General features: G+C 36.4%; 1 protein-coding gene across 4 annotated transcripts; it reads right to left on the bottom strand.

The window, feature by feature from the left end:
* Positions 1 to 338: 338 nt before the first annotated feature.
* On the bottom strand, positions 339 to 25,043 carry BNIP2 (BCL2 interacting protein 2). 4 transcript variants are annotated; one of them, XM_024735226.1, is made up of 12 exons: positions 24,825 to 25,019; positions 18,289 to 18,395; positions 17,096 to 17,163; positions 16,438 to 16,614; positions 14,454 to 14,630; positions 10,766 to 10,868; positions 9,960 to 10,091; positions 8,519 to 8,605; positions 8,303 to 8,401; positions 7,546 to 7,581; positions 4,890 to 4,937; positions 339 to 1,901 (listed from the first exon to the last, which is right to left on the bottom strand). In XM_024735226.1, exons 1-12 carry the CDS (start codon positions 25,017 to 25,019, stop codon positions 1,892 to 1,894), a joined length of 1,239 nt encoding a protein of 412 aa, XP_024590994.1. In that variant the 3' UTR covers positions 339 to 1,891. The 4 variants fall into 4 exon arrangements, with proteins under 4 accessions (XP_024590994.1, XP_024590995.1, XP_024590996.1 ...); XM_024735227.1 differs by lacking the exon at positions 7,546 to 7,581; XM_024735228.1 differs by lacking the exon at positions 339 to 1,901 and having other exon boundaries at positions 2,146 to 4,937; positions 24,825 to 25,043.
* Between the last annotated feature and the right edge of the window lie 1,925 nt (positions 25,044 to 26,968).

The raw sequence follows: 26,968 nt of genomic DNA, 5'->3' as shown, positions 1-26,968 counted from the left end.
CTGCAACCAACTTGAACCTCTGCGCAGGTCCATAGAGTAAACAGGTTATTTTTTTATGCCATGTTTTCAGCCACTTATTGAACTGATTTCACTGGTGGATTCCCCATAACTAAAATAATTCTAAACTATGAAATACAAAGTGTGCTTATAGTTAAGATAATGTTTAAAATTGAAGCAGGGTGAACTCTTCACCCCCTTGAATAGGAAGCAGCACCCAAACTACAGAAACAAAAGGTTTAAAACTATCTGAAAATCTTACAAGATAAACTTTGTAAAAATTCAGTAGTGAAATGGGAGACAGAAAAATGTGACAAATGAGTCAAAACCAAAACTTTCCAATTAATTTATTTAAATTCATTAACCTTGCAAAAATACGATGCGCAACAAATCAGGACACAAGTTATGGTATTCCTAACAAGTCAGAGAAAAAGAAAATATTACATCTTCTTAGTAAATCAAGACCAACCTTAGTATTTCTTACAGGGACCACATCAACATCTTGCACACACAGTCTTCAGAACTGAATTTCTCTCACTGTAAAAGGAGAGCACTAGGCTATGCAACATTATCTGTCAACAGTGATAAAATGATCACAGTACATTAACTGTGTCTAAATGACAGCATGGGAATTTATGGTAAGAAAAATGTATTAATCTTTGAAACATATATCAAAGTGCATTAGTGTCTAACGAACTCTGAATTGTGTTCCATGTGCCCCAAGGGCTGTGCAAGTCAGTGCCCTGAACACCACAAATATTTACGAGCTAGTTTATGTAAATAAACTGTTTAAGGGACATAACTTCAGAAAATTCAAATACAGAAAGTGCAGTAGAGTAGCTAATTAACATTATTTTCCAAGTTCCTCCTTAGCTACACTGAATGTGAGAAAGCATAAAAATTTCAAAATGCAAATGTTTTAACCTCTTGTAGAACGTCTTATAAAATAGAATTAGACAGATATTATAATAATTCTTTAGTAACATGAAAGCATTAAACTTTGATTTTCTTCTGGTGTTTGATGTGTTATATTAAGTGCTTCATGTAAACTTTTCATAAAAGTAGTTCTCAAAACATAAGAAATTAAGTAGATCTATCATATATAGCTGCAACAAAGTAACAGTTCTGTTCAAATTTTAGTGTCACTCCTTGCTGGTCAACACATTATTTTCAATTACCATTGAGAATTTTAAAGGATCACATTACTGGGACTCACCACTGATATGATTCTAATTCATTCTGAATCTTGGGATGGGAAGAGGGGGATGAAAGACTCTCCAGGTAATTCTTCCTTACTATTAGAACATTGAGAATCTCCCACTTCTCTTACCAGCTGACCTTCTCATGCAAGTCTAAGTCCTTAACTCTTTCTCCCAGCAACTCAAATTACACAATCCCTGTTCCTACAAGATAAACTCTAACGGAATAGTTGGTCTAACTTTTAAGTACATTAATTCCTCTAGCTATCCCACCCTTCTGACATTTGTGATCCACTTCTCAAATAGCTATACAGGATGAGAAAAAATAGGCATGAAAACAAAACAGAATGTGGTAGCCATATCTACCTATTTTCAGTCTATTTCCTCCTCCTCCTGTAGGAGCAATGTTAGCAATTTTCCACATATCACATGGGGAAAAGGATGAAGCTACTGTCACCTTATATACAACTTTACCAATCTCATTAGGAAACTGGACATATCCTAATGCTAATTTTTAACTATCAATTGAAGAAATCTAAAAAGCCCCTTCTCCTTTAATTCAAACACTTTCAAATTCCCTGAGCAATCACGTAAAAACAGCCAGAGTAACACAGTCATTTAAAAGAAGACTCTCAAAAAAGCAGATTCCTTACCTTTTTAAATTCTGGAATTGCAGTTGAAGAAAGTCTAGCAACCTATATATACCTGTCAATCAGCAAATTTCAGTATTCAGTATAGTTACTAAAGAGTGATGTCCATTTTGGAACAATACATTAAATGTTTACCAGCTATGAATGTCAAAAGTAACATAACCCTACACTTTAATTTGAGCATTGTAATTGCTGACCCTCCCTGTTTAAACTTGCTTTTGTATGAAGAGACAAAGCAGAGGAAAATATGAATTTTCATGGTAAGTATTACCAGCCTTTGCCCCCTTCACTCCACAGTCTTATTCACATATTCTGTATGTAGCCTGCAGGTTTTCCTGATACAAGAAATGGTACCAACCGCTGCCATATACAGCACTCCCCTTAACAAGGACACATTCAGTGGAATCTTAGCTAACTCACTATCCCTTTATAGTTTTCTTTCTCTTACTTCCTTGTTTTGTTATCTTCCTTTCCAGGTCCTGCTAGGCCCTACTTGGAATCATATTTCTTTACACTCCCCCCACCTCCAGTTAAAGACTATTAAGCTTAAACTGTGGGATCAATATAGTATCTTCCCTTGGTGCTAATAAGGAATATGACCAAGGAGAACACAATCAGATTACTTTATAAAAGAAACTTTTGACTAAAAAGAGGCACTCAGAACCTAAACACAACAAAAAATAGTGGCATAAGCATCAAATTAAACAAGTTAGAACCATGATCCCAGCAGAAAGATAAAATAACACAATTATATGTACTTTCACCTCAATCACTAATGGAAAATTAAAACTGAATATGGGGAAAATGTCACATAGCTAGTAATTACAAATAACCAGTTTAATAAATGCTTTTCCTCTGACCTACTTGTTATCATCTTAAGTCTCACAGCTATGAAACATTACGGGGCATGTCCCTATACCAGATTTCATCAAGGTATAGGTTAGAACAGGTATTCTTTTAAATCTAGTGATTCACAGCACATCCCTTTGGTTATATCCCAAATGGTATCACTGTTCCCTCTAAATTTTAATGTTCTGATAGAATATAGGCTATCTCTACTTTAAAAAAATATGTAGGAAAATGCACCACTTTTGCAACGAGTTGTATCTATAATCAGGGACAATGCTTGGAAATGCGAAAGTCAATAAACAGTAACGTGTTGAAACTGAAGAACTGGGTATTTAATGTGGAGGAAAGCCACCTATTTAAAAAGCTCAGCCAGGTTTGACTGAGACACAAATTTATAGATGAAAGACTACTTTTACTGATGAAAGGTCACTTAAAGCACTCTACAAATATAGACTCTAATCACAATTAAATTCAATATGATCTTTTATTCGTAAATTCAGAAGGAATGCCTAAACTGTTACTGTTAATTTGCTTTTTGAACACAAAGTATTTCTAAGATCTGAGCAAGCAATAACGGTTTTAGCTTTATTGACTATAATGACATTAGTTCAGGATCTGCCTACAGCAGCTGGATCCAAGTGAAGTCAGGAGGCTGCTAAAGAAAGTCTCATCCTGGGAATCCTCCAGCATCTGCCATAATTGGACTTGGGTTACTGTGTCAAGTGTATGACTGAGGAGGACAAAAAGTAAAGGAAATTCTCTTTTGTAATAGAAAACTTTACACTAAAAACAGCAATGATAAAAGCCAGTCTAGGATAGAATAAATCCTAGACGTTTAGCTCCTGCACTTCAATTTTAGTACTCTGTTGTAAATTACCTTATAAGAAGGGCTGGAGTGTGGTGTGACCCTTAAATCAGGCAGGTACCAAGTTTACCAAATGTATAAGCCACACAAGTATATGACACAGTATTAGACCAACCTGTTGTTTTTGAATGATTTTGTGGGTAATTAAGTTCTATCTGGGGCATAAATACAATTTCAATGCAGAGTCAAGGTACTTACCAAATTAAACAAGGAGTTCATATGCTGACACCAAACGCAAAACACCATAATACGATGATGCTCTCAGACTTACAAAGTAACTTAATTTACAGTACTGTCAACGTAGTTCAACAGAAAATGGGAAAACACACCTTATCTGACTGGGTCAAACACCTGATATGAAAGTATTTTGGTAAAGTGCCCACATTGAAAGTAGTTAAAAAAGCAGCCCCTATTTTCTAAAGAAAAGTAGTGACAGTGAATAACTCGTCACATTCTCTGAATATTACACTGTACTCACACAAATTCAGGAGAGTGATACCCTGGACACACAGCTTATTTCACATTAGTGAACAAACCTACAATTTTTATGAAGTTCTGGCTTTTGGCCAGAAGATAAAATGTCTGATATATACATATATACAAGCCCCAATTCTTAACCTCTTAAATTCTCTAATTCTAAAAATGGCTTTTTGACTTGTCTTTATGTTTAAAAAAAAAAGTGTGCAATACACTTGTATTTGTGTCTGAATTAAGAAATAAATGTTAAGTGAGAAAAAAACTCAGAATGGTACTAATCTACTTAGATTATGTATATGACCTTTGGGTATTCATGAGAACCAGTTTAACTGTCCCTCACCTTATGAGCATATTTTCTAAGTGACCCAGGAAGTGTATTTAACCATTTACAAAAACAAATATTTTAACATGCACTTTACAAAATCATGGTCTTATTTACCTGCATATTCTTCCATAAGAAAGATATACATTAAAAAATACTGCTCAAAAACATAAAAATATATATTATCTCTTTCCTTTTCCATTTAGGCATATAAATATTTTACTGAAGAAAATGCATCATTTAATAAACAAATGCAAAAACTGCTTTATATAAAGTGTGGTTCTCTGCTATTTAGCAATATAAAATATAAAATGATTACAATATAATTAGCTAGTAAAGAGCTAAATTCAAGAGATCTGCAAACCAGTACAGCAGTGAACAGTCCCTTATACAAAAGTCCATTAAGAAAAAGTCAAGTCAGTTTTGTAACAGGTTACATAAAAATCAGGACCAATAAATGCATTATAAATGCAAAAAAGCACTGCTTCATCAGCACATTCTTCAGTGTTTGGACTAGATGCCAAACTTACTGTTCACTTTTCGGCTCATCTTGTTTTCCATTAAGCTCTTGATCAACTCTATTTAATGAAAAACAATATAGATAATAAGATATCAGCAAATGAACAATTCTCTTTCTAAAAATAATGGCTGATTTTACCATAGATTATTATTCTGTTATAAACAAAGCTTTGCAAAGAAGCAGACATAGTAAAAGGGTTACCAAACATTTTCCCAACCAGGAAAGATAATTTTTAAAGGTAAGAGGACACTGGCAAGAATGTGATTACTGTTTTTTTTTAAAGATTGTATGATACTTTATATACAAACGCATATAAACTTTATTAAAAGTTCAAATCACAACAGGCATATTAAAATGTTGAACTGTAGCATGGCTGAGGCAGGGAGCTAAGTGATCTGAGTGGCAGGAAAAATAATTCCCTCAAAAATGATGTTGTTAACTGAAATATTTAAATGCCACTAATGCCATCAACTGATCAACTTTTAAGTTCAGTGGTAAAAGTACATATTTATGGATGCCATAATTATTCTCCAAAATTTATTGGTACACTTAGAATGTGAATACTTTTTATTTATCTTGATAGTAAGAAGCCACAGAATTTAATAATCAGAAGTATCTAGATGTAGATTAAAAATATGACTGGATCAGGAGTGGGATGCAGAGAGATCACATCAAAATTTAGGCAAGTGGGGATTAGAAGAATTATGTAATTACCACACAAAAATTATAGACAACCCTTCACAGATAATGTACAACAATCTCTTACTATTATATTTGTATATTTATATTTGTAGTAGTTTGAATCAGATGGAGGAGAGTTTAAACAACTTGGTATGATATATGAAGATACTTTTCACACTTGTTTCCATTACTACAATCACCTGAACATTAGTGAGTCAGACCTAAAAGCCTTGGCCTGTGGTAAAGCCAGATTAACAACATTTTAAAATATTTTTTATATTGGTAACAAAAATCTGAAAGGTACATATTCTTGATAAGGCATGCAAAACACATCAATCTTTTCAACATGTGAAATATCGGTATGAACTAATTTCATAATCACTTTATTTTTAAACTCTGTTCAAATATTTTAACAATCAACATCTACCTGGCTACACTTGCACTGAGTTATTTGAAACAAACATCTAAAACATTTAAAACTGCTATATTTCAGCACACTCAGTTTTGAATCCTTATCACCAGTACTCATAGAAATTTCACCTTGGGTAATAAGCTCCCCCATGCAGTTTCTGTTAACTTGGTTTTAAAAACATGCCCTTCTATTTTTAAAACTTGAGTGTTACCCTTTTCAAGCTGACAAGGATTTATTATTTTTCAAGGCTAAAGAAACTCTGTACAAAAACTCAGAAGTGCCTAAAAGATATATGTAATGATTCTATTTAAGATTAAATGAAACGAAAATTTTTTAAAAATCAAGATAAAATAATATTGGTAGGTTTCAAACAATACATTTAAATAAAAAGTACAATTCTACTTTTTTCCTGATGCCTAAGTTACTTAACTAAGAATTTTGTAAAAAGGCACAACATAGCAGATTTCATCAACAAAGGCAATTCATTTTGAAATCCATGAAGCAGCTGGCTTCAAAATACCCTACAATTATAGACTACATTTTAAACTTCAGCCTCGTCTGGCAAATTCACACCAATGTCTTGAGAGGAACGAGAAATTAGCAAGATTTAAAATCACTGTCCTTATCTCTGTCTTAAAATGTTTAGCTGTAAAGTGTCACATAGAAATGTAAAGCTATGACTCTATCACATGGTCAACTGAATTCTTGCTCATCAACAGAGCCAAAATGTGTTCGAAGTTAAGAATATTCCAGCTCCAGTTCCTTACGATGGTCCAAATGATAACTACATACAGATCTCTCACCTCAACTCTTATGAGACTGTATCAATCTGTTTTGCTAATTTAGTTGTTAATATTTTAAAAATCCATTAACAAGTTAGATCTAAATCCTGTAATTTTCTAAATTACTATATAAAATGGTAACTATTTTATACACTTGCCTTTCATCTTCTATGCAAAGATATTAACAGATGACAGTTTGTTATGCTCAAAGCAGAAGTATTCAAAATTAAATTAAAGATGGAAAGCAGAGTGTTTAACTATTAAATGGTACATTGAACTTTTAGGTATTTTATCACATGTAGAATTTGACTAGTTAGCAGGCCATTTAAGCATACAAGAAAATCAATGTTGGTTAGCCAAAGAACATGTGCATTGCAAATATCATCATCAACCCCAGGGGGAAAAACTGATACATTAAAAAAGTGCACAAATATTTCAAAAGCGCAAGTTAGAGATTTAAAGTATGGTGAAACTGATAAGGTATTATAAATAATTGGTTTTCCAAATAGTATTCTTAGGAATTTACTGTCAGTATTTATACCAAAAGCAGGGAGGAGGAGGTGTGGTCTTTATTTTGTAACTGGCATTATTATGGTGTTAAAACAGAGTGAATCCAAGCCATACTCAGCATCAGGAACTTCGGATTCACTCTACATTTGAATCCTGGGGTATATTTATATTTACAAATGCTATTATCTTTGTCTACGAGCTAACCAACCAATAAGGAAGAGTTAGTCTGTGCAATGCAAATGGACTAGTCTAGATGCAACCCAGTCAAGGTGTGCATATACCTTTTCTGTTTCTTTTTAAACTTTTCTTCTTCATACCTTGGTAGGGAAGAATTATTTTAGTAAACATACATGTTACGAAGATGAACAAAAACTCAAAAAAAGGCACTAAAAATAAACTCAAAAGTTTGCAGGCAAACCCAAAAATATTTAACATACTGTACAGGAAGTCAGAACTGACTTAAGAAATGTGGTTTTGACACATTCAACAGACTAAAACATCACATTAATAGAACAAAGAAACATTTTTCTATATTATAGCACTATGATACTCAAGTATTTAACAGTCTTCTACCAATTCCTTTTAGAAGTTAGATAAGTGAATTTGGTAAACAGAACAAACTCCAGCCACTGGAAAGTATTAAGATTAGACAGATATAAATATTTTACTTCCCTAATAATATTATTTGATGCCGTGACAAGCTTACTCAAATTTGGAGACCAGCATGTTCAAGTCTGGAGAATGTTCCTTAGTACTAACCAATCAAGAGACCATCTCTTAAGACTGTAACTATCTTTAAAAATATAAATGAACCAAACCAGAAACAATTCCTCCTACTCAACTGACAGCCTAAAGAAAATGGTGACTTATGGGGAAAGTGTTGGAAAGTGTCTTCTTCCCCCTTTTGTTATATAAACAAGAGCAGTTATAAAATAATTATAATATATGAAGGGAGAAAGAATGGGTACTGAAATATTTACCTCTTGCACATCAAAATATAAAGATCCAATACAATTAAAGAAATGAAACAAAACATACTGTTTTATGCATTCTGGTATTCCAACATATTCCATGGGGACAAGTTCCGCTAGTTCTGCCAAATTAAAGACGTATCTAATTTTTTGGCTGAATTTTGAGCTATGGAAAGAAATAAAGATAATTACCTTAATATTTCTGACCAACAGAACGGACAAGAAATTCATACAAGGAGTCTGTGGGGGTTTCTTTAAGAGTCAATGGTTCTCAGAAAATTACCTAATAAATGGTCTTGTAACAGCCAGAAGTGTTCTGATAAACCAAGAGGGATGTACAATAATGAGAGACTTTAGGTTTTTCCGTAACCTGGAGTTTAAAAGAAAAAGAAAAACTTATAAGTTCTACAAATTCTAATGCTAGAAGAAAAGCTAGGATATCAGTAAGTATGTGCAAACCTATACAAAAAATTGAAAAAATCCTCATTCAAGAGCTGTCATTTGGATATGATATTCCTAAAGACAACAAAAGATAACAAACAAAAGAAAATGCACTCCTGAATTCCAATGGTCCTTCCCACTGCCACAAAATGAACTCTACTTCATTTGCCTAAATTTATGTTCACAGTGTAGCCTGTTATTAAATGTCTCCTAATATACATTCACTTGTCTTCAAGACTGTCAACCAGGGGTAGAAGCCAATACTGAATATAAAAGTAAGCTCTTTTCATTTTTCAGGATGGAGGGGAAACTGTTATTAATTTCTTCAACACCATGAAAGGCACTGGGCAGGCAGAAAGGTCAGAGGAGAGATCACCACAGGAACAGGCAACATGAATCAGATCTAATGTATTCTTATGGAGTCTAAAATTTTGATTAAAAGTTAAACGCATTATTCTAGGGCTTCCCAGGTGGCGCAGTGGTTGAGAGTCCGCCTGCTGATGCAGGGGACACGGGTTCATGCCCCGGTCCGGGAAAATCCCACATGCCGCAGAGCGGCTGGGCCCGTGAGCCATGGCCGCTGAGCCTGCGCGTCCAGAGCCTGTGCTCCGCAACGGGAGAGGCCGCAACAGTGAGAGGCCCGCGTACCACAAAAAAAAATAAATTAATTAAAAAAAAGGATTATCCTAGACAACTTAAAATGATGAAATAAAAACTGCTGTTTTTATCATCATATTTCACACTTACAGTGATGACTAAGTATTAAAAAAAAAAAAATCACAAGAACCAGCCAATGTCATGTTCAGGTATGAAGAGAAACCTGTTACTGGATCTGAGTTGATTAAACCTAGTTTGAATTAGCTGTGGTCAAATCAAACCAAATAGAGGATCAAAATTCCTTTCATTAGCATGGATGACTAACTCCCAAGAGTACATTTCTAGAACTCATTCCAAAGAAAGATTACAGCTAAATAAGCATCTTAACTAACAAAATATACTAAGCACTATAAATGAGGCAAAATCCAGAATGTAATAAAATAGGAAATGTACTAAATTCTCTATCCTTTCCCAAAATGTAAATTATAGGAAAATGTTTGATGTGGTACAAACGAGAAATAAAGAGCTATTTTATAAGTTTGAAAATAGAAACTTCTTATGAAATTAATAAATGTAATTTCTGAAGAAATACATGGTGACTTCAAGTGGCAACAGAAATAAAATTTAATCTAATAAGGACATAATCAACATTATTCAGACTAGCTTTCCACTTGCATTTACAATACCTTCTATCAATTTGTTGATAGCATTTCCTGAGCCATCCCAGACTGGGCATTTTTCTTCGAGTTGTTGCACCATTTAAATAAACGATCATGTAGTTTTCTGCTACTAACAGCTCCAAAGTGCCAATAACATACCTGTAAAAATAAAGTCTTAGAAACACTGCTATGCAGAACCAAACCAGGTTATCCAAATAACACAATTCCCTTCCCTCCCCTTCAGTGAGAGCAAAAATTTAAAACAGCATTAGTTGGTACTATGGTTATTTAAAGAAAAAAAGTTCTTTTCTTTTAGAAATACATCTTAAAATGTTTATAAATGATATGATGTCTGGGATTTGCTTCAAAATTATGCCATGGGGAGGTATTTGTGGGAATAAAGTATAAACTGATAATTGTGGAACTGGGTGATTGTTGTTACACAAAGATTTAATACACTTTTCTCTGCCTTTGTATATGTTTGAAATTTTCCCCAATAAAGCACTTAATGTGTCCTCAAGTGTAAAATGAAGTTGGAACACATAATCTGTAATATCTCTTCCAGTTTTAAAATGACAATTCTTCTGTTGAGTTGGAAAATGGATAGTTTTTATAATGCCAAGGGACAGACGTAAGGAATTAGAACTAGGATTATTTATATTGAGTTGGCCAAAAAGTTCCCTCAGGTTTTTCTGTAACATCTTACGGAAAAACCCGAATGAACTTTTTGGCCAAGGCAATAATTTCTACCCAGCTAAATAAAGTTCTCTTCCTTAAACTGGAGATCTAATGTACTCAATTCTGTCCAAACATTTTTGTGATGATCTACTTACTTGAAGAGATTGTCCATCAGGTATCTATAGTTAGGTTGACCACTTTCAGGCATAAAACAGACAGCAAACACAACAATGGCATTTAATCCATCCCCATAATATCCTGAAAAAGACACCAGCATGATTATACTCTGAAGATGTTTCAGGGGATATCATTTATGGTTGATAAATTATAGTGGTGCATGTTCCACACATTTCTGAATCAAAAAGTATGGTTTTTTTTGTTCTGACCCTGTATAGTCTTACAGAGCTCTTTAAATCCTCTCTTCTCAAAAAGAGAACAATAAAATTTAAAGAGGAAAGAGTGGGCATAAAAACCAGAAACCCACTTAAATTAGCATACTCAGAAAGCTGCCTTATTTTAGCAAGTAGATAGATAATAATCCAACCAGATACAACATCTGCAATAAAACATTCTTATGCAACTTCTGCTTAAAGTAGTTGCTCTTTAAAAAATAGTTTTACATTCAATGATGTCTAGCATTTTGTAGCTTTTAGGGTATTAAAAAGAAAAGATTATGTCTGACCTAAGTCTAAGTGAAGAAAAAGAGCACTAAAATATAGGTTTTAATTACAATCTCTAAAATATAAATGTTTTAATTCTCATATAGATATTAAGCTGTAACCAGCAACAAATACTTCTGCTTTAATTTTCATTCCTATTGTTTACAAACATGCACTAAAAAGGAACATTTCAAGTACATTAGAATATTCACTACCTTTCTTAATCCCTTAGTCACAAAACACCTTGTGGTAACTCAATAGGATAAAATGGCCCTAATTATGTTCTCCTAAAAAAATAAAGTGCTATTTCTCAAAAATATTAGGTTTAAACAATGAGGCAGGTCTCACAACTTGCTTCCAATGAACTAGATGAATTAATACATGTCTGTGGACTTCGTGATCCATATTATCCTGTTTTCTTCACTGAGTAAGACTAAATTAGGCAGAATAATGTAACTGCAAATATTCAAGAGATCTGCTTTCAGATGAATGAAGACTACAGAAATAAACAGAATGCATTTGGCAGAGAGTAAATTAAGCAGAAACGACTATGTGAAAAAACCAATCTGCTTGACCTATGTGGCCCCCTGTCCTGAATTAGGAGGATTTCAGGTAGTATGACATGCTCTATAGAGTTGTATTTTGACTACCACTAACATTCTGGTGCTATTTACACAGTGACTATGTAAACTTCTACATACAAGACAGTCAGACTGATAGATGTTATAACTGCACTTCATAGCTTTTCCTATTTGACTTGTAAATTTCTTAAGGAACAAAGCCTTATTTTTATATATTCCATAAATATGCAAAGTGGGTGTTCCAAAAAAAAAAATGTGGAATGAACTAACTGTCTACTTTGTGGTAAAGCTAAATGATTTGTTCAGGGTTTTAAGGCAAATTAAGATTCATATTTTAAAGGGCCAGGTTGTATTTATAAGCGCAAAAGAGTATAACAACGTTCACAGGGGACTTCCCTGGTGGTGCAGTGGTTAAGAATCCGTCTGCCAATGCAGGGGACACGGGTTTGATCCCTGGTCCTGGAAGATCCCACATGCTGCAGAGCAACTAAGCCCGTGCGCCACAACTACTGAGCCTGCGCTCTAGAGCCCGCGAGCCGCAACTACTGAAGCCCCCGTGCCAAGAGCCCGTGCTCCACAACAAGAGAAGCCACCACAGCGAAAAGCCTGTGCACTGTAACGAAGAGTAGCCCCCACTCGCTGCAACTAGAGAAAGCCTGCGCGCAGCAACGAAAGAAACCTGTGTGCAACCCAACACAGCTCCCCGACCCCCCGCCAAAAACGAATGGCAAAGCCAAAAAAAAAAAGTGTTCACAGCAGTTTTAATCATAATAGCTCAAACTGGAAAATAACTCACAAGGCCATCAAAATAGTGATGGATAAGCAAACCGGCAGTAACAAGGAATGAACTATGGATACATGCAACAACATGGATAAATGTCAAAATCATTATGCTGAGTGAAAGTAGACAGAGTGTAAACTATGATTCCAGTTACATGAAATTCTTTAACAAGCAAAACTAATCACGGGGTAGGCATGAGAATAGTGGTTATTGGAGAGAGGGTATTCATTGAGAGGGAGAACCAGAGAATTTTCTGGGGCAATGAAAATGTTCTGTCTGTCTGGGGGTGTAGATTTTAAGTGTATATACTTTATATGGGCATTCATCAAAATTCAGTGAACTGTACACTTAAGATTAGAGCATTTCTTGTGAAGTAAGTCAGACAGAAGAATGACAAATACTGTATGTCACTTGTATCTGAAATCTAAAAGAGCTGAACTCACAGAAACCGAGACTAAAATGGTGGTTACCAGGGGCTGGGGTTAAAGGGGAGATGTTGATCAAAGTAAAAACTTCGAGTTAGAAGATGAATAATTTCTGGGGATTAATGTACCACATAGTGACTATAGTTAACAATACTGAATTATGTACTTGAAAGTTGCTAAAAGAGTAGACTAGACCTTAAATGTTCCCACCACAAAAAAGAAATGGTAATTATGTGATGTGATACAGGTGTTAGCAAATGCTATGGTAGCAATCACTCGCAGTATATAATGTATCAAGGACTTTCCTGATGGTCCACTGGTTAAGAATACGCCTTCCAGGGACTTCCCTGGTGGTCCAGTGGTAAAGAATCCGCCTTACAATTCAGGGGACTCGGGTTTGATCCCTGGTCAGTGAACTAGGATCCCACATGCTGCAGGCCAATCCGCGTGCCTCAACTAGAGAGTCTGCGTGCCGCAAACTACAGAGCCCATGTGCTCTGGAACCTGCGCGCCACAACTACAGAGCCCAGGCGCCCTGGAGCCTGCTCACCACAACTAGAGAAGAGAAAACCTGCACGCCACTGCTAGAGAGAAGCCCACGCACTGCAACGAATGATCCCACATGCCACAACTAAGACCCAACGCAGCCAAAAATAAACAAAATAAATAACAAATACAACTTTTTTAAAAAAAAAGAAAGAAAAAGAAAAAAGAGAATCCACCTTCCAATGCAGGGGACGCATTTTCGATCCCTGGTTGGGGAATTAAGATCCCACATGCCGTGGGGCAACTAAGCCTGCGCGCTCTAAAGCCCACATGCCACAACTGAGCCCGAGGGCCACAACTAAAGAGAAGCCCACGTTGCAACGAAAGAGCCCACGTGCTGCAACAAAAGATCCCACGTGCCACAAGTAAGACCTGAGGTAGCCAAATAACTAAATAAATATTAAAATTAAAAGAAAAAATATATATAACGTATCAAATCAACATATTTTACACCTCAAACTTACACACTTTGTCAGTTTTATCTCAATGAAGGTGGAAAAAAAAGGAATATACAAATGCTACAAAAAAAGGATTAGAGTAGTTCACTGTATATAAATTATAAATGGAGAAAAAAGGGAGAAAGTCCCAGTTTAGGGGTGTCTAGGGATAAGGGTGGAAGGAGACAGTTTTCACCGTACACTCTTACACCTTTTGAACTTACTGTATGCACATGTTAACAATTTTTAAATGTTGGCTTTAGCCTTTTACTTCAAACCTGTTACATTTCTAAAAGAATATGATGTTTATTATGCTTTCAAAATTATGTAATACCTCAAAGGAGAGATTCTCTTAAGCATTCAGATTTCTGATATTGTATTAAAAAAATCTAAAAAAACTTTGGTAACCGTTACCTCCATGGCTAATAACTTTTTTATAGGGTTCAATTGCTTTCATATCAACCCTGTGGTCCTGTTCTCCAATTCTGAACATACGCCAGCGTCGTCCATCTTCTTTTTCCTCTGCTGCTGTATATTCAGTAATTGAGCCTTTCCTAATAACTTCAGTAGTCTTGGGTTTTGGAAGATCATCTGTCAAAATAAAAGGTTTTTGAATCACAGATTGTTATTTATAAAATAAAAATCAAATTACATGTTAACCACTTTACTATCGAATTAGATTGTTCAGAGAATTTTTTTATTATACCTTCTGTGGAATTTTATTTATTTTTTAACTTTTTATTTTATATTGAAGTATAGTTGATTAACAATGTTGCGATAGTTTCAGGTGTACAGCAAAGTGATTCTTTTCCCATTTAGGTTGTTACATAATACTGAGCAAAGTTCCCTGTGTGTGGAATTTTAAATATTTCTTCTGTAATAGAGGAAAAGGCTTATTCTTGATATAAGGCCATTTTGTTTTTTGGAAATCATGGTTCTTTAACTTTTTTTGAATCGCTTAATTCAGAAAGGACCTAATTGCAGTACAACGTACATCCACAAATTCAGAAACGATAATTCACACAGCCATCAAAATCTTAGTACACTGGCCCTACAATGCCTTTCCAGATTCTATTTACAACACTGTCCTTGACAGACAGTTACCACTATAGGTTACTTAAAGCAACTCTCTGGGAGCCAATGTTTTTTGTTGTTGAGCACATAAATTATTCCCCAAACATTATAATACCAGATAGAAAGTGGTTAACGAGTCAATGATTATTTCTCATTTGATCAGTCTTATAAAGCAGAAAATTACTGATAATATTCTGAAGTGTACATGCAAAAGTCTATTTTAAATTGACATTAGTCAAAGCACAAGCACCAATGATTAGGTATAATTTACATTTTAAGATTGCACTTTAGCTGATTTTTAATGAAGCAATGATTTTCGAAATTTTAGTATCATAGTCCTTACCAAAAGATGGGGGAAGGGGAAACCTACTGTATGTTAGTTGTTTGTTTCCAAGACAAAGCTGTTAACGGAAAATATCCTTCCAGGAAATGACTACAGCAGCATTAAAGAAAGAAGAGACAAAACACATAGGCAGAAAACTATTTCAGTATCTTTATAAAATATTGCTTATTACCGGATTGCATATTGAACGAGTGAAACAGGGAAGAAAAAAGGAACAGAAGATAACAGCACATTAAGGATCTTACTCTTTACTGCAGATAACATACCTAGTGATAAACACTGCTTTGAAATAAAAATCACTTTAAAGATGAACTAAACATATATAAATTATTAACAACTATAAAGACACTGTAGACAGCAATTATCTAATTAAAGAAAGCATGCAAAGCAAAACACATGCCAATTCCTTTCAATTCCAAATAACTAATGATAAAGAATATAAGGCTGGAGGCTAGGAGAACACATTAATTCAAGGTAGTTGTTTACAAAGTGCAGCACTATCAGGCAAACCTATTTTTAAAAAAAAACACCCTCAAAAAAAACCCACTCCCTTCAGAACTCCCTCTCTGCAAAGTCTTAACTACTTTTAGCACATTCCCTAAAGCATAAGTTTCTTCAAAGCTTTTCTTCTTAGTTATCTACTGAATAAAAGAACATGCCATAATTATCAAGCAATATCGGGAGCTACATGGAAAAACATAAGTTTACAGCATTGGGCAATTAAGAAAAAAATAAAGCCACATGTGTAATCTACTATAAACGGTTTTGAAAGCCATCATATTCAGTGTTTAGCCGAATTTCATATCTTTGCAACAAATATATGAACTTTAGAAAGTGTAACATTTCAACAAAATCCCTTAGCTGGTTTCATGATCAAGTTTTAAGTTTTTCCAATTATCCTAATATGAAAATGCTACTATGTATGTATATAAACACGAACATTCATTAATAAAAGTCAGGTAAAAATAATGAAACACTTACCTTCCCACTCAAATTCATTACTGTCCTCCGATGGTGTATCTAAGTCATCTAAGTCAATCTCCCCACTTTCACCCAAATCATCTGACCACACAGAGCCATCACTAGGATCCAGGGTTAGGCTAATGTCAGGAGCCATTAGTTTCTTTCTCACTTTATTGCCATTAACTTCTAGTGAGCCTGAAATGGGTTAAAAAAAAAAAAAAAAAGTGAAAGATATATTTAGAAAAAATGCTTAGATGTATAAACTGAATAAGAGAAAAACTTTAATCACTTTATTCTTGAAAAATAACATTAATTAAACACAATTCCAAAGCACTTATTTACAAACTTTGGATTTTGATCACTATTGCTTCTGTATCACAGCAAGATGACACATCCCAGCAAGGATATGCCTTTTTAAATAACAGCAGCAGACCTCATAGTCACCTTTTACTATTAAAAACGATCTCCTCTCACCCCTTTATGGTTGAAATTTCTAAAACCCAAAGGTATGTTTCTGAAAAGTATTCCAAAGCAATCCAAAAACGCTTTCCTAAACATTCAAATTACCCTCTGGCACCCTATGATGTAATAAAAACTGAGTATATTTTTTATCTTGACAAAGAAATGTGTTCAAAAAATAGCACAGTTAGTCTATCGCCAAGTGTCAAGTTCTTACCAGGCTGACTCTCTGGTCCAGTTACAGCTAATATATCTGCTTCAATACTATCATCTTCCGGTAAAGGTCTAGAACACACAGACACAATTTTTAACCCAGAAATTAAAAAAAATTTTTTTTGAAGTTCAAAGATCTATTAAAATAGCTTATAGAAACAATTATGTGGAAAACTGAATAAACCAATGTTTCTTAAGGTTTACTAATTTACAAACCACTGTCAAAGAAAATTTTCAGACTGTCTGAATTGACTTACATATTTACATAAGCAACACATAAAAGTAGATATATATTCCTTATGTAACTGCTCTTAAATACAACTACAAAACAAATTAAAAAATCATTAATCTACAGAACAAATATATTTCAAATGCATGAATTTAATGCGATGCATGATACAATGTATAATGAAGCTGAATTGTCACTCACAATGGGAATATGGTAATGATGATTACATATTTTGAGCTCTGCATTTCTTTATTACTATTATCATGCTATGCTATGCAATAACTCAGTACTCTCACCAGCTGTCCATATTCCAACTGCTAAGGAACCTTCTTATGCACTGGGATGGTCTTCTGACCAAGATGGCATGGAAGCATCACTTAAATATAAAGTCTGCCTTTGCTCTTTTTCTGTTAACCCAACTGGTGCCAATACAATTGTAAACACAAATGCAAATGTGTCAAGGTAGCTCGCCAGATAACCTAGAAAGCTCTTCCTTGTTTACTTAACAAGCTTTTTCTCAAAATAAAAGCATACAACTTAACAATTCCTATAGACTTCTAAAGACCACCTTCCCCTAGAAACCCCTCGGACTCTATTACCAGTATTAAATGAATACTTTGCAACACTGGGTTTCTTTAAGAAGCCTGATATTCATTTAGTAAGTCAGCAATCCCCAACCTTTTCTGCACCAGGGACCGGTTTCGTGGAAGACAATTCTTCCACAGACAGAGGGGCAGTGGGGGGATGGTTCAGGCGGGAATGCGAGTGATGGAGCGGCACTGAAGCGGCAGATGAAGCTTCACTCACTCGCCCTCCGCTCACCTCCTGCTGTGTGGCCGGGTTCCTAACAGGCCACAGACCGGTAGTGGTCCGTGGCCTGGGGGTTGGCGACCCCTGTAGTAAGTGACATCTCAATAAAGAAACTGTGAAGTTTTGTTTACTTGTTTTCATTTAAAAGCATTGCTCACATTGGAAAATCTTCATCTTGCCATTCTTCCTTAAGCTCAACACCTTCCATCCTCAGCCTGGACTCAATGTCAACTACAAGCTCCCGATAATCCAGAGAGCCAAGGTCCTGTAAAAAACGAAAAAAAATTTTATAGGCTTATTTTTCACTTTATCTGCTGAAAAGATGCAATAATCTTATACCTTAGTTCATACTTCCATCCTGATCATGAAATAAATTTAGTTGGTTGCAACTACAACTTTTTTCCCCCAAGAATTAGAACAGGAAACAGAGTGTATATATTCCAGTAATTACTGTTTGTAATAAGGGTATTGTGCAGTGAAGTACCTGCTTTCATTTGCATATATGCATGTGTGCCCCAGGACACGATTTAAAATTTATTAGGTACTGTAAATTATGTAAAAGCAATTTGCGGGATGGGGGGCACAAATAATAAAAGTAAATAAATATATGCTCTATTCTACACCCATAATTAAATTTTCTGTCGTTTGGAGAGAGGTTAATTCTAGAAATTGAACACTAGGTAAATAGCATTTACACTCGCTTGATTCAGCAGAGTCCAAGTGGTGTGCTGTCTCTTATATTACTTCTCTATAGTTCCAATGACATAACTCCTGAGCCACTTAAAGAAGGCTATTCAGTACCTGTCCAGTAAATGAATTATGCTACGTTCTGATTTGCTTCATATCTATAACAAGCTTTTCTCATGTAGTTTAGCATGAGTTTTCAGACACTGAATTTGGTGAATGTTTCTTTTCACGCAACTCCATGTTTTAATTTAGTTTCAGTTTTTCCAAGAAAGGATGTGGGTGTTACTATCCTTAGTTTATAAAATGAAGGATCTAGAGTTTGGTATGGTTGATGGAATAAGAAATACAGGTTTAAGTATATTATTTAAGAAGTCATTAAGATCAACTGGTTAACAGTGCAACAAAAATCGTGGCAACTTTAGGGGGCAAGAGGTATAAACGGAATATTTAGTTCACTTACATTAGAGTAAGTCAATAGATGTCTAAAGTTATCTTTTAAAAAAGAAGTAAAACATAGATGTCTTAAGAGATAGAAAGTATTACTAGTTATCACTAGCAGTTTTAAAACAAAGTTAAAAGTGGTTGACACCAGTGGAAGAAGAAATAAGGTGGGAGGGGGAGAAGATGCTATTCATGGTAAATCCTTCTAAATTATTTAACTTTAAAACCATGTATGTATAACTTGTGGTCATATTTTATGGTTGCCTTATCTGCTGTGTCATTACAACATTCAAAAGATACACAAAGTTGTACCAAAAAACCATTATGTTCCAGAACAACAACAAGAACAAAATTACATTGGAAATTTTCTAAAGTGTTAGATTTCACATAATAAACTACATTCATATCTCTGCCAAGACTGGGAGGCTCTTTTCCCAGTTTGAATTCTTACTTATGCTCAAGAGATTTCAAACATTCTCAAAAGGTCTTGCAAATAGAAAAAAGCAAATGCTGTCTTTTCTTCACCAACATGTTTGCTGGGAAAAGTCAGTTAATTGATACTTAGTAGAAGTAAGGCATTTTTAATTCTCCGGGAAAAACTGAGCCAGGCAATTTTGAGAAATGAATGGAAAACACACTTAAAATATAATAATCTTGACTTATTTAGCAGTTTCTCTGTTTCTGATACATAACCTATAAAGTAATCTGACACACCTTCAAGGACCACTTCATAGACTGTTCTCTGACAGCAACTCTTCCTCTCTGTAGAGAGGAAAACAAACAAAAAAGGGATACCTACTTTAACAAATAATTTTCTATTTAGAACACAGAATTATTAGAAAAGACCCCCAAATTATGATCAATAAAACCCAAATACTTAATATTTATTACTCTAGAATTCATGTTCAAGTGAGAGTGCAGCATTCTATTACTTAAGGTTGAAAACTGACAGTCTATTCCAACTTCTATAACTTTTTTTCTTTTTTGGCTGCATTGGGTCTTCATTCCTGCGCACTGGCTCTCTCCAGTTGCAGCAAGCGGGGGCTACTCTTCGTTGAGGTGTGCAGGCTTCTCATTGCAGTGCCTTTTCTTGTTGCAGAGCACGGCCTTCAGGAGTTGTGGCTCACGGGCTCTAGGGTGCAGGCTCAGTACTTGCGGCACACGGGCTTGGTTACTCCGCGGCATGTGGGATCTTCCCAGACCAGGGACCGAACCCATGTCCCCTGCACTGGCCGGCGGATTCTTAACCACTGTGCCACCAGGGAAGTCCCTCAACTTTTAAATTCATTACACTTCTCAGTGTTTTTTCAAATCTTTGATACTCACTATGAAGTGAATTAATGTTTTTTCCTAGATTTAATAATCAGAGCTTTCATTATTTAGTTTCACATTTTTACTGGGTGTTGGAAAAATAATAGGATGTTCTGAGTGTTTTTTTCAAATACCCCACATACTCAGAAAAACATTTAATATTTCAAAAATATAAGCGGTGACTGGAAGTTGCTACCACTATACTCCCAGCATCTAGCACAGTGTCCGGCACAGAATGGGTCTTTAAACATTAGTTAAATTTAAAAATAAACATTTAATTGTAAGGTTTAACACTGAATAGTAACCATTTGTTTTGCTCAACCTGTTAAGTTTTTTTTCCTAATTAAACTACATAAATAGTCTTCCTGTTAAGTTTTACCCCTCAAAAAGAGTAGTGAAAATATTTGGGGCAACCTACATACAAGCAGTGTCTATTTCCGTTGGTAAAATTATTCCTTGTTTGTAAGAGAAAATACATACCTTGTGAAATTCTAAAAGATAAACCATGTCTTTTAGCTGCTTTACCACTTGAACAAGTCAACCACATGAAAATACTTCTCTAGACACAGGCAGCCAGAGTCTGTTAGCTCATTTAGCTGATTCATTCAACTTTTACTTTAATATCATTGAGTCATGTGATGTTAATACACCCCGGCATATGGACATGGATATTTAGTTTGGGCATAATTAATTAAGCTAGTTAAACGAAACCTAGGAGGAGAGAGAAATACAGATTCACTCTTAACCATTTCATCACAAATTTTAGGGGAAAAGTACACTAGGTAAACGACAGAGAGGACTGTTCTTAGAAGCACAGCAGCTGTAAGAACAGGAAACAAGACAGGAGCAATATAAGCACAACTACTCTGAAGGAAATCAGGATACTGCTGATTCACAAGTTAATCGTGGCTGTTTCCCGTTTTTTGTTCATTGATTTGGTAAATCAGAATGGGGAAGTAATACTTTAAGATGCCAACTGTTAAAATAACCAAATGCAAGAGGAATACCCTGATTTCTCAACAAATGTGTGGTAGTGGTGGTACATCATTACTTATGCCAGTTAGCAGTGGAGGTCACAGAGACAAATTCAAAAACAGTAGCTGACCTCAGTCAGGTGTGGTGGTAAATTCAACCAAGATGAAAACGGGGATTTCCCCATGCAGCCTAACAATATAAGCAAAAATTAAATATTAAGATCATATTTAGAACTGCCTGAATTATAACTTACAATTTTACATGACAACTTTACTATTATGTAGTTTAACCTAGATGCTGGAATAGGTGCTAATAACCAACATGTATGCTGAAATCAATCTGGCAAAAGGAAATGCTTAGGCAAGGCTTTCACATCCCCATTTAAAGGAAAGGGCTTCATTCTAAATATTTATGTTCACTTTTTCCTGTGAAGCTGGCAATGCTGGTAGCACTACAAGAAAATACTTTAGGCCCAGCCTACGTGTTTAGGAAGGTCACCAAAACACCTGTAAAAATCCTATATGCTTGTCATTGTTTCCTTGAGAGCAGAGTCATGCAGGTTTTTAAAAATGAAATGACACGAAGATATCATATCGCCTCACACCTTAGGACGGCTATTATCAAAAAGACCAGAAATAACAAACGTTAGCGAGGATGAGGAGAAAAGGGAATCCTTGATGGGAATGTAAACTGGTGCAGCCACTACACAAAACAGTAAGGAGGTTCCTCAAAAAATTAAAAACAGAACTCCCATATGATCCAGCAATTCCACTTTTGGGTATTTATCGGAAGAAAATGAAAACGTTAACTGGAAAAGATATCTGTACCCTCACATTCACAGCAGCATTATTTACAATAACCAACATATGCAAGTAACCTAAGTGTCCATCGATGAATAAACACACACACACACACACACACACACGCACACAAAGGAATATTATTCAGCTATTTAAAAAAAAACTCTGCCATTTGCAACAACACACATGGACCCTGAGGGCATTATGCTAAGTAACATAAGTCAGACAGAGAAAGATGAACACCATATGATCTCACTTATGTGTACAATCTTTAAAAAAAAAACCAAAAAACAGAAAAAAACCCAAACCCCCCGAAACCAAGCTCATAGATACAGAGAACATACTGGTGGTTGCCAGAGGTCGTGGGGTGGGAGGTGGGTGAAATGGATGAAGGGGGTCAAAAGGTACAAACTTCCAGCTATAAAATAAGTCTGTCCTGGAAATATAATGTACAGCATAGTGACTATAGTTAATAAAACTGTATTAGATATATGCAACCTGCTAAGAGAGTAAATATTAAAAGTCCTCATCACAAGAAAAAAAATTTTGTAACTAAGTGTGGATGTTAAGTAGACATATTGTGGTGATCATTTTGCAATATATTCAAATATCGAATCATGATGTTGTACACCTGAAACTAAAAAAAGTCATGTCAATTATATATCTCAATTAAATGTGACACCCTATCAGAAATGTTAACACAAAATTCAAGAGAAATTACAATAGTGCTGTTTCTCAAAATTGTGACGATAAAGCACAGGGTAATTATGCCAACTATACAAGGTACATTATATTATCAGTATGCAGAACGTACTGGAAATGCTCTGAGACCTTTAAGAAGATTAAAGTCTAAAAACTGATCTGTAACACTTTGCTGTGGAGTTACAAATACTGGATGTAACATAAAATTATAACTTTGGAATATTATTATCATCACATTATACTAGCACTCTGCTTTATAGGATGCAAACTTCACATGGCATCTTTTGATCCACTCTCAGCCAAGGTTAAATTATAGGATCTGGCTATATATATATACTTCCTTTCTTAGATGCCTTTCTCCACCACTGCTCCTTCTACGAGCATTACACCAGGAGAAGGAAGAGAACTACTTTCCCAAAGAGTGCTTTTCCCCTTTACTAACCACTTGTACATCCATCATCTCATGCATTCCACCCAAAAACTTTGTGCCGTATAAAACACTGATGTTATCACCCCCATTTTATCTTATATATGAGGCAAATAACACTACATTCTGGTTTCCAGATTAGACCTAGACTGTTTCTAATACAGCACACCGTCTCCAGTTCACTGGCAACTTTCTACAGAATAAGCCTGCAATGCCAGATATGGCTACACTTAGCTTCAAAGGTCCTGTAATGCCTACAGACTACAATAGCACGGACTTATGATGATCTAGTTCAAGCCCCATGTTTGCAGAAGTGGACCTCTCATACTTCCCGTCTAAACCCAACGATATTAGGCTGCAATAGAGGAGATCATAAAAATCAAAAAGACTGTGTGGAGAAAATGTAAAATGATAAGAACTAAGGAGAAGATATGCAAAATCATAAGAAAATAGTCTGTAGGGTAACTAGACACGGTAACTTCAGTTATAATTTTGAGGAAACAACACCCATTTACAAATGGCAGAAATTCTTATATAATTTTAGAGAAAAAATACGTTTAATTTTAAAAATTAAGTAAGCATTGGGAGAAATAGCCTGATTTTTTTTAAAAGGGCGAAAAAAAAAAAACCCCACCAAAACACAATCACACTTCATTAAACTAACTATATGCAAGGCGCTACGACTACCTAGATGACAAAAGCCGTGCTCTCAAAGAGCTGCCCAGAACAGGGAAGACCAAGGGGGTTTCAAAGCAATGTAACAGACTCCAATACATTTCTGATTTAATAGAAGTTGCTCTAGTAGATCTCCAGTGGCATCAAAAAACTCAAACCACTTTTGCCAGGTACGGAAGTAAAAGGCAGTGTCTGAATCCACGCAGGAATTGGGCTTTTCACCTATCAAGGTCCATTAAAGCCCTGATTACGGATGCCGCTTCCGTGTCTATATTCCCGGAGGATGTGGAGCACATTAGACGTCCAAGTTTCTTTGTTCTGCACCAGGACCAACGCTGGTGACAAACAAGGGACCAACGTGCCCCCAGAGCGGGGAATGTGCAGAGGAGCAGAGAAGAGAGCACCACCCCTACAAACGGAAAAGGGGTGGGAGAAGGGGGGACGCAAGGGTGGCAAAAAGCAATCAGAAGACTGGCCAAGGGCGGGGGCCTAAGCGGGGCGGGGATCCGGGAAGCGCCTCCGGGCAGTTTCCGCGGCGCCTCCTACAGCGGATACCGCTCTGGGCTTCCCTTGTCGGGCGGTCCGGGATACGTGCCCCTCGGACGTCCCCCCCGTCCACCCCAGGACTGTTCCCAGCTCAGACCCGCCGTGCCCAGCCTTCCCGAGTCTCACTGACCCCGGAGGAACCCTTGGCCTCCTCGTCTTCTTCGCCCCTCCAGGCCGGCGACGCAGGGCTGACGGCCAGGTCGCAGAAGGTAGCGCCGAGCGGAGCCCGCTCCCCTCCGACGGTGAGACCCGGGCCCAGTCCCTCAGCCACAGCGGCAACAGCCGACCCGGATGCAGAGAGCGGCTCCGGAGGAAGTGACAACATCCCGACCTTCTCCAGGCGCCGCAGCTGGCGGAAGCCGAGGCGGAGCCGTGGCGTCTTCGGAAAGCCTCAGGGCTCCTTCTCCCGACCACACCCTCAGCCGTGGGGTGGGAGGAAGGGAGGGAGGAGCTAATGCCTGCGCGCAGGCGCCCGCGACTTGGCCCGCGGGGCTGTCAAGCGTTTCTGTCCGGCGGGCGACCTGTTAAACACCCCTGCGGCCCTTGAGAGGCTACAGGCGCTTCCTCGCCCGGCTCAGGACCGCCGCCCTCGAGTCTCAAGGAGCCATTTTTATATTCTTTATGTTTGCTTTACTGATCATTATGATAGCGCTATATAATAAAATAGATGCAAAAAGAGGAGGAAAAATATCAAATGTCTCACTGGGGAAGTTAACCTCAGAAGAAATCCTTAGAGTTTGGTAAAATTGTCCCGGGCGAACAGCTTTATAACAGTGCTTTTCAAATTGTTACCAGAAAATTGGGTTCACCTCTTAGAGGGAGTTGAGCCAAAAGACAACCAAGGTAAAGATCAGGAGAAGGAAGGATTTATTACTGGCACCAAATAAGGAGGAAGCTGGGGAATCTTTCCCAAAGCAGTGTCTGCCAAGCAGAGAACTTAGGGAAGTTTTAAGCTAAAGGTTCATGCACAGTCATGAAGGGGCTTGAGCAGAGGAGACTGCGGCATAGAATTGGGGTAAAGGTTGACGGAGTCCAAGCTTTAGTTGATTGAAGTCACTTGAGGCTGAGAAAAGGTCAACATCATCATCTCTTAGGTTCCAGTTGATCTGGTGGTTGAGTGCTTCCGGCTAATCTTCACCATTGAAACGGAGCTGGGAAGCTGGGAGTCTTCACAACTGACGTATTATCTTTGCTATTGTTTCTTCTCTTGCCAGATAACAGTCATTTGTTCTTTTGTTCCTGTAAGATCCTTATTACTGACACCTGTTCAATGGCAAGCATTGTGGCCAGGCTTGGATCACAAAAGGGCTTAGGCCTAAAATGGCTTCTCTCATGTCAAAAAAGCTGGATCTAGTTCTTTTTCTCCGGGGACCCACTACCCTATCTGCTTACAAAAATATATGTAGAGAACGATCAACTTATTATTTTTACAAATTTCCAATTAGTTGTGGACCATGCTTTGGTAAGATAAAAAATTAGAAACATTTCATCATTAGAGTCAACAGCCATAAAATTACCTGCAAAATCACCGTAAAGTTTCCTAAGCACTTATTCTCAATTTCTGTACTACCTGTCTCGCCGTGGACCAGTAACAAACAGTTCTCTGAAGGGTTCAGGTCAATGGGCCATATTTTGAGTAGCAACACTGCTCTACAGCTTCAAGGAACTAAGATTAATTTGGAGAATGTAATGATCCCTCTTAAATCCCAAACACTAAATCCCTGCAAAGGCCCAGTAGTCAACCCTTTGGGCAAGGCATTATGGAATGGTGGGGTTTGAGGGAACTGAAAAGCTCAAAATTTTAAATCATTGACCCAAAATGCAGCTCGTGGGTTTACATTGCTTTGGCAACATTTACTGCTAGCAGGGGGTTAAACTCTCTGTGTCTCATCTATAAAATGGGGAAAAAGTAATACCTACTTCATAGGATCTTTGTGAGATAAAGTCCTATGTATATTGGAACAGTGCATGGCATTGGAATTATACATGTGTTAGGTATTATTATTTTCCTCCTATCAATTTTGTTAAGTAGCTGGCAGAGTGAACAAACAAAACTGATCATAATAGAGGGTTTTTAAAAATAAATTTATTTATTTATTTATTTATTTTATTTTTTTTATTTATTTATTTTATTTATTTATTTTTGGATGCATTGGGTCTTCGTTGTGCCCAGGCTTTCTCTAGTCGCGGCGAGCGGGGGCTACTCTTCGCTGAGGTGCGTGGGCTTCTCATTGCGGTGGCTTCTCTTGTTTCGGAGCAGGGTTCTAGGCGTGC

The sequence above is a fragment of the Neophocaena asiaeorientalis genome, unplaced genomic scaffold, assembly GCF_003031525.2.
Source record: "Neophocaena asiaeorientalis asiaeorientalis breed wild unplaced genomic scaffold, Neophocaena_asiaeorientalis_V1.1 scaffold264, whole genome shotgun sequence".
Taxonomy (NCBI): Eukaryota; Metazoa; Chordata; class Mammalia; order Artiodactyla; family Phocoenidae; genus Neophocaena; species Neophocaena asiaeorientalis.
Note: the sequence above shows the minus strand (reverse complement) of the source record. Positions and strands in the feature narration are given on the sequence as shown.

Coding starts and splice junctions, on each gene's coding strand:
- BNIP2 (XM_024735226.1), bottom strand. CDS start 25,019: ATGTTGTCACTTCCTCCGGAGCCGCTCTCTGCATCCGGGTCGGCTGTT. Junction 8,402..8,518: donor GTTACAAGACCATTTATTAG/GTAATTTTCTGA, acceptor TTCTTTCCATAG/CTCAAAATTCAGCCAAAAAA. Junction 4,938..7,545: donor TTTAAAAAGAAACAGAAAAG/GTATATGCACAC, acceptor TTCATTAAATAG/AGTTGATCAAGAGCTTAATG.